Here is a 14,526-nt window from a genome sequence, read left to right as displayed (position 1 = left end):
ACAAATATCTGTAAGGTCCCTAGTCGAGCAGTGAATTTAAAAAACAGATTTAGCCAGAAAGACCATGGAGGTTTTCCAATGCCTCATAAAGAAGGGCACCTATTGGAAGATGGGTAAACAACAAAAAAAGAAGACATTGAATATCCCTTTGAGCATGGTGAAGTTATTGTTATCAATACACAAAATAACTACAAAGATACAAGCGTCCCTCTTAACTCAGTTGCCGGAGAGGAAGGAAACCGCTCAGGAGTTTCATCATGAGGCCAAAGCTGACTTTAAAACAGTTACAGAGTTTAATGGCTGTGATAGGAGAAAACTGAGGATGGATCAACAACCTTGTATTTACTCAACAACATTAACATAATTGACAGATTGAAAAGAAGGAAGGCTGTACAGAATAAAAATATTCCAAAACATGCATCCAGTTTGCAACAAAGCACTAAAGTAATACTCCCAAAAAATAGGGAAAAGCAATTCAGTTTTTGTCCTGAATACAAAGTGTTATGTTTGGGGCAAATCCAATAAAACCCATTACTCTTCAAGCATAGTGGTGGCTGCATCACGTAATGGGTATACTTGTAATCAGGACTAGGGAGTTTTTCATGATAAAAAATATTAGGAATGCCGCTAAGCACAGGCAAAATCCTAGAGGAAAACTTGGTTCAGTCTGCTCTCCATGAGACACTGGGAGGTGAATTCACCTTTCAGCAGGACAATAATAAGGCTAAATATACACTAGAGTTGTTCCTGAGTGGCCTGGTTACCGTTTTGACTTAAATCGGCTTGAAAATCTATGGCAAGACTTGAAAATGGCTGTCTAGCAGTGATCAACAACTAACTTGACAGAGCTTGAAGAATAAAGTCAAGATATTGTGCAAAAGCTCTTAGAGAGTTACCCAGAAAGACTCACAGCTGTAATCACTGCCAAAGGTGATTCTAACATGTATTGACATAGGGGTGTGAATACTTATGTAAATGTTCATGTATTGTGGAATAGGTCAAGCGGTATGAATACTTTCTGAAGGCACTGTATTGTCATGAATCTTGCCCTGGACACATCTTTGCGGAGTGGTCACTAGATTGCACAGCCACAAAGTCATAACATCTGATCTTAAACCTAACCTTAACCCTAACCTTAACCACACTGCTAACTTTAATGCCTAACCCTAACCTTAATTTAGGACCAAAAAGTACATTTTTGTTTTCAAACATTTTTACAATATAGCCAATTTTGACTTTCCAGCTGGCCCATCTAGCAGAATTCGCTTAGTTCTGCCTCCAGGGCAAGATTAATGACAATAAATATCAACCTGCTAGTTTTCGAGGGAATGGCAAGAAGGAAATGAATGAGTTAGTGAAAAACTAATTGAATATTTGAATGAATGAACAAATGAATGAATGCTTGAATGCATGTATAAATAAGATTGAGTGGTACTGGATAGCAGGGTTGGGTTCAATTCCATTTAAATTTCAGTCAATTCAGAAAGTGAACTAACCCTCATTGGAAAGCATTGAAGAGAATTGTAATTGTAATTTTAGTGTACTTCCTGAATTAGCTGGAATTAAGATGGAATTGACCCCAACCCTGTTGGATAGAGTGAGTGAATGAATAAATGAATGAAACAACTAATAAATTAATAAAGAATCAATAGATGTATATTAAAAGATGATGTCATTCTGCAGTGTCTCTCTGGGAGCTTCCTAACAGAGAGCAGAGAGGGAGATGAACACTCACAGTTAACGAATCGAGTCACAGCTCCGTGAGAGAATGTTGAGTTGGAACGGACTCCTCCTGTTCTAAATATTCCCACCTGTCTTCTTAGGGTCTGTGGTAGGGAAAACACACACACCTTTCCTCGTGGTTAATTTGTGGCGTGTGTAATTTCAATGTGTGTAATTGATTGACACTCATTACTGTTTACACACACAAACACACACACACACTTTTCCTCGTGAGAGGGCTTCAGTAGAGAAGCAAATGACTTCCAAACCACAGAGCCCCTGTTCCCTGACATAACTCTTTTGCCATGCCGGAGGGAAGTGAGCGGAACAGGGAGGCAGTCACAGAGGAGCTGGGGTGTCATTCCGACCAGTTGGTTGCCATGTTGGAGGGAAGTGAGCGGAACAGGGAGTCATGTCTGTGGGACAGGGAGGCAGTCACAGAGGAGCTGGGGTGTCATTCCGACCAGTTGGTTGCCAGTTTGGAGGGAAGCAAGCAGAACCTGGGAGGGAGATGTCTTCCAAATGACTGGAAGACAGCCAGTCACTCAGAGAGATGCACTGTGGTGTGATTATTAATATCTGGTTGGGTTGCCAGGTTGGAGAAGATTTAACAGAACAGGAAGTCAGAAAGAGAGAAGATCTGGTGTGTCAGAGTAAGAGCTGGATGTGTTGCCAGGTTGGAGAAGATGGAGCAGAACAGGAAGTCAGACAAAGAGAGAAGCACAGTGGTGTCATTAAGATTAATGGAGGAGGAGAAGGGAAGCAGCCTCAGGGTGGCTCTTAAAGAGATGAGGGGATGATAGGACTGTGACTGCTTACAGGAGCAGAGCTAGCACAATGCAGGCTAGTTAGAGACACAGCTGGAATTATGGTTTTTACTGTTTATGTGTGTTATTGTTATTATGCTACACTGGTGTGAGTTTGAGTTAACTGGTTCGCACTGGGGAGTCCGAAGGGGTGTGTGTGTGTGTGTGTGTGTGTGTGTGTGTGTGTGTGTGTGTGTGTGTGTGTGTGTGTGTGTGTGTTTGTGTGTGTGTGTGCTTGCGCATGTACTTTCATGTCTCAAAGTCCTTTTTGCCTATAGCTGCAGTGTGGCATCCGTTGGCTGCATTCCAACTTACTGAACTGCTCCACATACAACATGGTCTCTTCATCCATCTGTGTGTGTTCATGCATGATTGTTTTTATCTCTGTGAATGTGAATTAGTCCTGCACATTGCTTGCTGAGATCTGAAGGGGCTTGTCTGACACCAGACTGTGTGGTCCCTGTCAAGGTCTTCCATCCATGCAGTGTAGAGGGGGGCAGGCTGAACTTAATACCCAAAACAGGTGTGGCTAGTGGGGCTGCACCCTACAGCAGTCCCCTGAGGATCCAGGACAAGTGGGAACTGTACAACACAGCTAACAGCCATAGACAAAATACAATACCCATTCTGTTTGAGCAGCACCACTTATTCCCGCAATGAAAGAGACATTGGGGAGAATTGGAAGAAGCAAACATATTTCAGATAAATGTTTTCAAGATTTTGACTGCCTGCGGTTATTATAGTGATTCTGTTTTAAGAACAGATACAGATTCTGTTTCAATGTGTCATGCATCTTGCACAGCTCTCACAAATGCTTGAACAATGGCACACATTGTGCAACTCAGGATCCTGCTGCCTTACAAGTTTTTTCTTTCTCTTGTAAATTCTTCTGGCTGTTTATTATGGCAATATAGCCTATTGTAATTAAATGAATTGTTTGTAACATTTAGCATAAAGTGTATATTTACATGGCAGCTATTACATGGGAAGTCGTGTAATGTAAAATGTAGCCCGGTTTGTGGCGTGTGTAATTTCAATGTGCGTAAAATATTTCCATATATATGTCTATGCATTACGTGTGAAAACGTTATCACGGGTATAGCAGTTTCAAACCAATACCTACTCTAATTATAGGCTAGAGCTATTCTAATCACACTGGATCGAAACATCAATAGGCCTACACGGTATTGCTTGATAAGATATGATTAAGTTGAACTTTTTCTTCAACAGATACGTAATTTGGATAAAAAATAATGAGACCCTTTCCTCCTGTATCAGTTAGTTCTGCTGGGAAGGTTTGAATATGGGGGAGCAGCGCGAGGGTATCTGGAAACTGATCCGGTGAATTGGAGATGGCGCTGTGTACAGTGTGAGCGAGTTAACAGCCAAAGTTTTCAGAGCGCAGGAAAGTTCGTAGGAGAGGTGACCCATGATTCTAACAAGAGTTTTCTTCTCACATTACTATCGGGTTCGCAGTCCTATACTGCGGACTGGAGACACTGCGTTTCTGCTCAATGTTTCATGGACGGTTTGAATAGATTATCTCTAACGGAATACTTGAGAGCCAGGAATTTAGTCTACGGTTCGCTGCCTGTTCTGCAGTGCTGTAGTTTCAATGGGCTATCGGCTATCTAATCACAGTGAGTAGGCTGAACGCGATACGCTGTCTTGTTGTTGCATAGCCTACTTTTGTAAAGAAGGTGTGAGTTTGTTAGAATGAATTGCCGCTTTTGGTATTATGTCATGTAGTCTGGGGTGTTTTTAGAACTATGAATGACCCCCGTGACAAGGATTTAATACCGATATCTCGGAAACACCGACTCATGGCTGCAGTAATGCCCGGCGACGAGAGCCCATTGCATGGCAACACTTCCAGGGCTGATCGGAATGGGATAGGATTGGTTCACTGTTTTATTTGTGGAAGCGGCGTTTCGCCCGGAAAAGAATTGAGATTACAAGTGAAATATCCGAAAGAGAATGGTCCGTTTTTCCCGTTTTTACAAAACCAAGAGCCGGCGCCAGGGGCATGTGAAGTCAGCCCGGATGGACACGCTATGGTGTGCGCCGTGTGCCACTGTTTTCTCGGGGAGCAGTGGAACTCGTTCGAGCGGACTAGGACACCCATAGAGAAGCGTATGTACTGGCTGAAGAGGCCGTACCAGTGCGACTCTCGGCGGATACCGCAGGAGTGGAACATCTCCTATGACCTGGAGCGGAGAATCAGTGTCAGCAGCCAGAATTACGACGGGAACGAGTCAGATTTCTCCTCTTTCTCGGAAAACGAGAACATGTCAGACCAAGAACTGGATTTAGTAGACCGCGCCGGTGTGAGCAAGGAGAAGTACAAAACATCTGGCAGCAGCAGCAAAACTCCCAGAGACGGTAGCAGGAAGAACAACAACAGTGTTATCAGTGTTAAAAACAGCCCTGACTCTCAACGGGCTATCCGCTATCCGGTTGGTGTTTACCAGGCACAGGACTCGCCGAAATCGGATACTGCCATGCCGTCCAGGCGCGGTGCTAAAATTATGAATCATGTCTCTCAATCATCAGTATCTCTGTCCCAAGAGATTGTGTCCCAGAGATACTATGACAGCTCTCACGTCGACACACCTGTGCAGGACAACGGGATCATTATGCGCAACAGGCAGTGGCTAGCAGATGGGAATGTCAGACATGCTGACCCGCGCCCTCTCCAACGCGCAGCTGACAGCAGCTGTAGCTTAGCCAGGCATCCCTCCCTCATATTCCACCAGAAAGGAGAGGATCTCTCTGACTCTGCCGAAGGGCTATCACCCATTGGCGCTGCTGTCACCAGTAGGCGCGACGCAGCAGCACCTAGAGAAAGTGTTCCGGGTAGGTTTACAGCCTCTGACAACTCTGACAATGACCACGAGATCAATATAACCAGTGACGACGACCACGAGGTGTTTGAAGCAGCTGGCAGCAGCAGAGAGAGGGTATTGGCCCTGCTGAGACCACCCAGGGACGCTGCAGGGAGGGTCATTGCCATGCCCCAGAGTGGTGCCAGTGGTGGTGCCAACAGGAGTACCAGTCCCGAAGGGTGTTTGTGTTACATCTGCGGCAGCGGGCTGTGGCAGGGCGGGAGGTTCCGTGTGTCTGTGCAGAAGCAGGAGAGGGCAGCCAGCGAGCCCTTCTTCCCCTTCCTGTGGTTACACAGCCCTCCCCCTGGCGCCATACCCCTCACCCCGGGGGGCACCACCCTGGTCTGTGCCAGCTGCCACACCTCCCTCATGCAGCAGTGGCAGGGCTTCCAGCTGGCCGATGTGCCCGTTCTCCAGCGCCTCTACGTGGTCCCCCTCAACCAGGGCTCCTCCACCCCTGCACCAGCCTCAGGCCACCCTCCTTACCTCACTCCCCAGGAAAGGCACCCCTCAGAGCCCCTGGACCGCCTACCTAAGTCTCAGGCTTCCTGTGAGGCCTGTTTCCTCTGTGGCCAGGAGTGCAGGCGGGATGTGAGGGTGGCATATGCACGGGCCGGCGTGGGCAAAGCCCGCGGTGCCATGTATTTCCCCTTCATCAACCTGCTGCCGTGCCCGCCTGGTGCCCAGGGAGTGAGGAACGGCCGGGTGCACTGCTGTCCTCCATGCCACGCCATCCTGGAGGAGATCTGGGGAGCGTACCTCCTCAGCCTCAGTGAGGACCTCATCACCTCTGTCACCTCCTTCCTGGGGAGGTACCACGCAGCGCTGGCCACGGGGGGAGCCGGACTGGCCCATTCCCAAAAGGGGGTGTCCTCCTCTTCCTCTGGCCATGGTGGGTCTGTATCAGTGTGTTACCTGTGTGGGGCAGAGATAGAGGCCGGGGGGAAGTTCCAACTCCATGTCAACCCTCCCGGGCGCTGTGGAGAGAGAGAGCCCTTCTTTCCCTTCCTCACCATCCACCCCCCCGCTCCCCGCGCCAAACCTGCCGACGCCACCGGCCTGGTGTCAGCCTGTGCCCTCTGCTATCACGACCTGCATGCCCAGTGGGCTCAACATGAGAGCCAGGGTTCTGCCACCTCCAGCTCTACAGCCCCAGGCCCAGCCTCCTCCACCCCCCAGCCGGCCAGCTCTCCCTGGGCCAGACAGTACAGCTGCGAGGCCTTTGTATGCTTCTTCTGCAGACAGGAGCAGAGGCGTCAGGGGGGGCTGTGTGCGGTCACAGTGGCCAGGCTGCCCGTGTTCCTGTACGCCCCACGCGGGCGCCGCACCCTCCTGGTGGATGATGGGAGGAAGCTGGTGATTGGCTCGTGTGTGGAATGTAAGTCCATGGTGCTGGCAGGACAGAGCATGCAGCAGGAGAGAGACAGGGACCTGGAGGGACAGGGAGACAGGAGAACAGAGACAGAGTCACCTCCTTCTACATCACACCCCAGACACAAGGTAAGACAGATTTCGGGCTTTTCACTTCACAGCTCCACAAGAGCAGTTTGTATGCGATCCGCAACACCATGCTTCTTGGCTGAGCCACTGGGGTTTCCAGGAAGTGTGCAGATGTTTGATGCTCAAAGTTGACTATTGTGGGTGCGTTGTATATTTTAGTGGTGTAGTATGCATCATTTTCAGTCGATTGTGTGCTTGTTCATGTCTGTTAGGTATTGGTGTGTAACCTACCTTGACGTTTGTGGATTATTTCAGTCGTATAATATTTAAGTGTGCCCCTGCCTGTCTGTGTGTGTATGTGGGGTTTACTATTCTCCTCCATTATGGGAAAGCTGCTCTGAAACAGGGAGAAGTGAGAGTTGGTGTGTTCTCGAGTGTTATGGTTGTGTGTGTGTGTGTGTGTGTGTGTGTGTGTGTGTGTGTGTGTGTGTGTGTGTGTGTGTGTGTGTGTGTGTGTGTGTGTGTGTGTGTGTGTGTGTGTGTGTGTGTGTTCCTTTAGCTCTCTGACTGGCAGGGGATCCGTACAGCACTGGAGCCCGTCGTTAGAAAAACAAACATTTGGATCAGAACTCTAACAGTAAACAACACAGAAAGACCGGGGGGATTTCAAGGCCACCACTGGCCTCGTTTTCTTCTTGTGTGTGTATGTTTATTTGTGTGTGTTTCTGGCCAAGTCTGCTTGTTTTTGTACATTGTTTTGGCTGTATACAGGATTCCATACGTCAGTGCTGTGTGTGTGTGCGTGCGTGCGAGGCTACAACAGATTGTATCCTTTATCAGATCAACTAGAGTCGGCTGATATACACTAATGATAATAACACTTTCCTCTGTGTCAGGAACAGCTGGGAACTCTCTATTAGACAGTGTGGTGTAATGATCGTATCTGTTTATTAAATCCTGCTCTATCCAGTGTAAATATAGAGCGGAGGCTAGACTCAGTCATGTGTCAGTCTTACTGTATACGTGTGTGTGTGTGTGTGTGTGTGTGTGTGTGTGTGTGTGTGTGTGTGTGTGTGTGTGTTTGTGTGTGTGTGTGTGTGTGTGTGTGTGTGTGTGTGTGTGTGTGTGTGTGTGTGTGTGTGTGTGTGTGTGTGTGTGTGTGTGTGTGTGTGTGTGTGTGTGTGTGTGTGTGTGTGTGTGTGTGTGTGTGTGTGTGTGTGTGTGCGTGCGTGCGTGCGTGCGTGCGTGCGTGCGTGCGTGCGTGCGTGTGTGTGTGTGTAATCATGCAGTGACTGATTCAGTGCTGCTGTTACTGTTCCTGGAAGTCCAGTCTATGTGGTCCAGATGGAGGTCTTCACAGAACGAGACCTCTACTCTCTGTCATGAATAAATGAATGGAAAAAGGAGAATAGGTCTTGTAGATGAACTTGTAGCGATAGACCTTGTTCCACGGAGGCCACAGCAGTAGTTACTGTTGCTACTAATTACACAGCTGCTACCGAGATGAATGTATCAAAGAAAAAGCAATGACTGCCACTCTGGTAGGCTCCCATGGTGATTTCATCAGTCGCACAAAAAAGTCAACATTTTTGATCTGAGTTGGATCTTCGTCAGGTCATATAGCACTGTGAAAAACACCTACTGAAATAACCTCTAGAGCAGGGATGGGCAACTCCAGTCCTCTGGGGTGTCACACTTTTCCCCCATCCCTAGCAAACACAACCAATTAAACTAATTGCATTCTAAAATGAAGATCATGATTAGTTGATTATTGATTAGTTGTGTTAGCTGTTAGTTGAAGTGTGTGATTAAAGTGGGACTGCAGATAGAGAGTGGAGGAAGAGAGGAGGGAGAGTGGAGGAAGAGAGGAGGGAGAGAGGAAGGAGAGAGAGGAGGAAGAGAGGAGGTAGAGAGGAAGGAGAGAGGAGAGAGAAGGAAGAGAGGAGAGAGAAGGAAGAGAGAAGGGAGAAAGGAGGAAGAGAGGAGGGAGAGAGGAGGGAGAAGGGAGAGAGAAGGGAGAGAGGAGGTAGAGAGAAGGGAGAGAGAAGGAAGAGAGGAGGGAGAGAGGAGGTAAAGAAGAGGGAGAGGAAAAGTATAGGAACAAGGTCTTCATTAAGGTACACTGTTGGGACTAGAGTTGATGAAGGAATCCCACAATACTTTTCTCATGCTGCAAGAATGCATGTTTAGATTGATGCTACTCAACAGAGCAATATTTACAGTATGAAACAGAGAGATGCTCAAGCTCATAATCAAAGATGATTGTTCTCTGCGTGTGAATCATTTTATTGTTGTAATAACCGTGTAGTTCCAGGTTTTGACGGAGTATGTCTGTCATATTGCTGGTATTCCATCCTGAGGTCCAAGCAGACACAGCAGTGGGAGGTGGGGATGTATTAATGGATAATAATTGAATCCCAGTAATCTGAACATCTTACTCCCCAGAGAGATCAGCTCATACAGAACAGTAGAGTAAGAACACCTGTGGGCGTCGTTCAGCTGTCCTGTACTCACTCTCTCACTCTCTCTCTCTCTCTCTCTCTCTCTCTCTCTCTCTCTCTCTCTCTCTCTCTCTCTCTCTCTCTCTCTCTCTCTCTCTCTCTCTCTCTCTCTCTCTCTCTCTCTCTCTCTCTCTCTCTCTCTCTCTCTCTCTCTCTCTCTCTCTCAATTTAAGGGCTTTATTGGCATGGAAAACACATGTTAACATTGCAAAGCAAGTGAAGTAGATAACAAACAAAAGTGAAATAAACAATAAAATTAACAGTAAACATTACACTCACAAAAGTTCCAAAATAATTTCAAATGTCATATTATGTCTATATACAGTGTTGTAGCGATGTGCAAATAGTTAAAATCCAAAAGGGAAAAAAAAAAACATAAATATGTATTTATTGTATTTACAATGGTGTTTGTTCTTCACTGGTTGCCATTTTCTTGTGGCAACAGGTCACAAATATTGCTGCTGTGATGGCACACTGTGGTATTTCACCCAGTAGATATGGGAGTTTATCAAAATTGGGTTTGTTTTCGAATTCTTTGGCGCTGTGTAATCTGAGGGAAATATGTGTCTCTAATATGGTCATACATTTGTCAGGAGGTTAGGAAGTGCAGCTCAGTTTCCACCTCTCTCCTTCTCTGTCTAGTCCACTCTGTTTTGCTGTGATCATCAGGTATGTACAGTATATCAGATCACACCCTCAGAGAGAAAGCTAGATCAAAATCCCAGAGCAGGGTTACTTGTGTGGGGGGTAATGAGGCTTACTTGGTGTGTGGGGGTAATGAGGCTTACTTGGTGTGGGGGGTAATGAGGCTTACTTGGTGTGTGGGGGTAATGAGGCTTACTTGGTGTGTGGGGGTAATGAGGCTTACTTGGTGTGGGGGGTAATGAGGCTTACTTGGTGTGGGGGGTAATGAGGCTTACTTGGTGTGGGGGGTAATGAGGCTTACTTGGTGTGGGGGGTAATGAGGCTTACTTGGTGTGTGGGGGTAATGAGGCTTACTTGGTGTGGGGGGTAATGAGGCTTACTTGGTGTGGGGGGTAATGAGGCTTACTTGGTGTGGGGGGTAATGAGGCTTACTTGGTGTGGGGGGGTAATGAGGCTTACTTGGTGTGGGGGGTAATGAGGCTTACTTGGTGTGGGGGGTAATGAGGCTTACTTGGTGTGGGGGGTAATGAGGCTTACTTGGTGTGTGGGGGTAATGAGGCTTACTTGGTGTGGGGGGTAATGAGGCTTACTTGGTGTGGGGGGTAATGAGGCTTACTTGGTGTGGGGGGGTAATGAGGCTTACTTGGTGTGGGGGTTAATGAGGCTTACTTGGTGTGTGGGGGTAATGAGGCTTACTTGGTGTGGGGGGTAATGAGGCTTACTTGGTGTGGGGGGGGGTAATGAGGCTTACTTGGTGTGGGGGGTAATGAGGCTTACTTGGTGTGGGGGGTAATGAGGCTTACTTGGTGTGGGGGGTAATGAGGCTTACTTGGTGTGTGGGGGTAATGAGGCTTACTTGGTGTGTGGGGTAATGAGGCTTACTTGGTGTGGGGGGTAATGAGGCTTACTTGGTGTGGGGGGGTAATGAGGCTTACTTGGTGTGGGGGGTAATGAGGCTTACTTGGTGTGGGGAGTAATGAGGCTTACTTGGTGTGGGGGGTAATGAGGCTTACTTGGTGTGGGGGGGTAATGAGGCTTACTTGGTGTGTGGGGGTAATGAGGCTTACTTGGTGTGGGGGATAATGAGGCTTACTTGGTGTGGGGGGTAATGAGGCTTACTTGGTGTGGGGGGGTAATGGGGCTTACTTGGTGTGGGGGGGTAATGAGGCTTACTTGGTGTGGGGGGTAATGAGGCTTACTTGGTGTGGGGGGGTAATGAGGCTTACTTGGTGTGGGGGGTAATGAGGCTTACTTGGTGTGGGGGGTAATGGTGTCGTGGTATGTGAGGGATTTGAGGAGTCTGAGGGGGTGCAGGTGACAGAGCTGTTTTTGGCCTCGGCCAGGCAATGACCTCATGGCTGAGGAAGTGCTTAGAGGGGCTGAGTGTGTGTGAGAGAGCCGGGTGTGAGAGGGGCTGAAAGGGGGCGGTGGGGGCCTGGGAGAAACAGGTGCCGTGTTCTCCAGTGAGACGCTATCTACCCCAGAGAAGAACTGTCATCGCTCTCATGTCACCAGAGGAGCTCCCATCTGCTTCCCCTGACCCCACCCACTCTCCTTCTCACCCCTTCCCTCTTTCCTTCCCTCTCCCCTGTGCTGTCTCTTGCCCTCTCCTTCCCTCTCTTCTCCTTCCTCCTATATCTCTAAAAAGCAGAGGGAGGGGGAAGGTTGGGAGAAAAACGGGGTGAATATGGAGAGAAGGGATGATAAAATTAACCGCAAAGGAACTGGTTGACTTTGTCTTTTAGCTAGGTCTTTTTCATTTTTCGATACTTGCACTAAGAATGGCATAATCAAGTTAAGTTGTAAAAAAGTTGAGCGAGGGGCTGGGTGCTGCATATGCACCTTCTGTAACGAGGGTCGTCTAAAGGAGACCAAGGTGCAGCGTGTATAGTGCTCATATTTACTTTTTAATGAATACACTTCAACAAAACGACCGACAACAGTTCCGTCAGGTAACACATACAAAACGGAAAACAACTACCCACACCCACACATGAAAAACAGGCTGCCTAAGTATGGCTTCCAATCAGAGACAACGATAGACAGCGGCCTCTGATTGGAAACCATACCTGGCCAAAACATGGAAAACAAAAACATAGAAATAGAAATCTAGAAAACCCCACATAGAAAACAGAAAACCAAAACCACCCAAAACACCCCCGTCACACCCTGACCACTCTACTATGGAAAATGACCTCTTACAAGGGTCAGGACGTGACACCTACCTGTGTTGCGTGCATATGCGCATGTGTGTCATTTAATGTACCTTGTTAAAATGAGGTTTTCCTGTCCGATTCCTCGTTAAGATCTCAATAAGGTCGAAATTAGCCCACGCAATGAGAGCTGCTACTGCTACAGTCTGCTAGCCAGACATGTTAAATATAGTAGACTCCAACACACACACACACACACACACACACACACACACACACACACACACACACACACACACACACACACACACACACACACACACACACACACACACACACACACACACATAGACACACTTTAACACTATTCACATACGCTGCTGGTACTCTGTTAATTATCTATCCTGATTGCCTAGTCGCTTTACCCCTACCTATATGTACATATTGACCACCACTAGACCACCACTAGACCACCACTAGACCACCACTAGACCACCACTAGACCACCACTAGACCACCACTATACCACCACTAGACCACCACTATACCACCACTAGACCACCACTATACCACCACTATACCACCACTAGACCACCACTAGACCACCACTATACCACCACTATACCACCACTAGACCACCACTAAACCACCACTAGACCACCACTAACCACCACTAGACCACCACTAGACCACCACTAGACCACCACTAGACCACCACTAGACCACCACTAAACCACCACTAGACCACCACTATACCACCACTAGACCACCACTAAACCACCACTATACCACCACTATACCACCACTAAACCACCACTAGACCACCACTAGACCACCACTAGACCACCACTAGACCACCACTAGACCACCACGCACCGAATGTCTGAGTGGAGTCATGCACATCCAACCAACCAGGCATAAGGTCAAGGGGCCAATCCCATCCTAACTTCACGCCATTTTGGTGAACAAATTTGAATGAAATTGAAATAGCTTATTTGTCTTGTGGCGATAAAAGAATACTTTGTTAGTATAAGTATGATAGAGAGGACTAAGGAAATGAAAACACTCTCTCAGTATGTCACTGGTATGGTTGTGTTGTTTTTGCTTCTAAAGTCAAGGATGATCAATGTCCTACTACACTAAGTGGAGCCAACCTAGAGATGACAAGGGATCACCCACAGACCTGTGTGTGTGTGTGTGTGTGTGTGTGTGTGTGTGTGTGTGTGTGTGTGTGTGTGTGTGTGTGTGTGTGTGTGTGTGTGTGTGTGTATCTTTGTATGGTGGTCTGCTGAGGCTCTGTTGTGGGTGGTTGATTATCATTGACACGTAGGAAAAGTGGAGACAGGTTTTTGCATCTGAGCTCAATCAGTGTGCCACTGTCTGTCTGTGTTTCTGTTCAGAAATGAATGTATGGGTCAGTTATTATATGTGTGTAAATGTGGCCGTGATGTATACATTTGTATGTGTGTGTGTGTGTGTGTGTGTGTGTGTGTGTGTGTGTGTGTGTGTGTGTGTGTGTGTGTGTGTGTGTGTGTGTGTGTGTGTGTGTGTGTGTGTATGTTTGGAAAGAGTATGTTCTCACTGCACGGCCCATATCCTGTGAAGGAGGTATTTGCTGTCACAGGGAAAACATTCTGACATCTTGACACTGTCGCCTGCAAAGATTTATTACTGAGAAGAGAGGAGGAGGGAGGGAGGGAGAGGGGGAGTCTGGGGTGGGGGAGATGACTGGAAGGTTTGTGTGTGTGTGGTGGGGGGGTAATCAGAAATAGAAAGGTAGGGGTGGTACCCATACCAATAACCTCTCACAGTCTCATGTCAGAATTAGATGTTTGTCCATGTTTCTCAAACGTCAAATTTGGAAGGTGTTAGAAACATAACATTTCTAAGTGTTTAAGGTTAAGTTTAGGCAATAACTCTGTGTGGTTAAGGTGTGGGATAGGCTTAAAACAAAAATCTCTAAAACAACTTTCTGTCGCTGGATTTGAACATTCAACCTTTTGCACCAGAGGAAGATGTTTACCTACTTGAAGGTAACAGCGCTCACTGTTGCCCCTAATGGTCTGTTTCCACGTCATCCCTGACATCCTCAGACCTGGATGGACGTCTAATATTAACTTATGATACCCGTACACTGTAAGAGCATTGAAAGCAGTGGAGGAGAGAGGAAGGAGAAAGGGAGGGATGGAAAATACTAGAAAATAGGCAGTCAAAGACAAACAGGGAAGAGGAGCAGTGAGACAGGACTTTATGTCTCAGAGTTGGGAGATGAGAGGAGGGGAGGGGAGTTAGTGGGATCTGTAGTCCAGCCAAAGAGAACAGAGCAGAATGGAATCCCGTTTCTCATTAATACATCATAAAGGGTCACGGCAGG

General features: G+C 47.3%; 1 protein-coding gene across 1 annotated transcript in view; it reads left to right on the top strand.

The window, feature by feature from the left end:
- The first annotated feature begins 3,897 nt into the window (after positions 1–3,897).
- Positions 3,898–14,526, top strand: part of gse1b (Gse1 coiled-coil protein b) — a 410,942-nt gene continuing 400,313 nt past the window's right edge. The window contains exon 1 of the mRNA XM_045708804.2: positions 3,898–6,913. Coding sequence (XP_045564760.2) covers positions 4,298–6,913 — 2,616 coding nt within the window. The 5' untranslated portion in view covers positions 3,898–4,297. The remainder of the gene's footprint in view (positions 6,914–14,526) is intronic.

The sequence above is a fragment of the Salmo salar genome, chromosome 26 (genome assembly GCF_965601325.2).
Source record: "Salmo salar chromosome 26, fSalSal1, whole genome shotgun sequence".
Lineage (NCBI taxonomy): Eukaryota > Metazoa > Chordata > Actinopteri > Salmoniformes > Salmonidae > Salmo > Salmo salar.
Note: the sequence above shows the minus strand (reverse complement) of the source record. Positions and strands in the feature narration are given on the sequence as shown.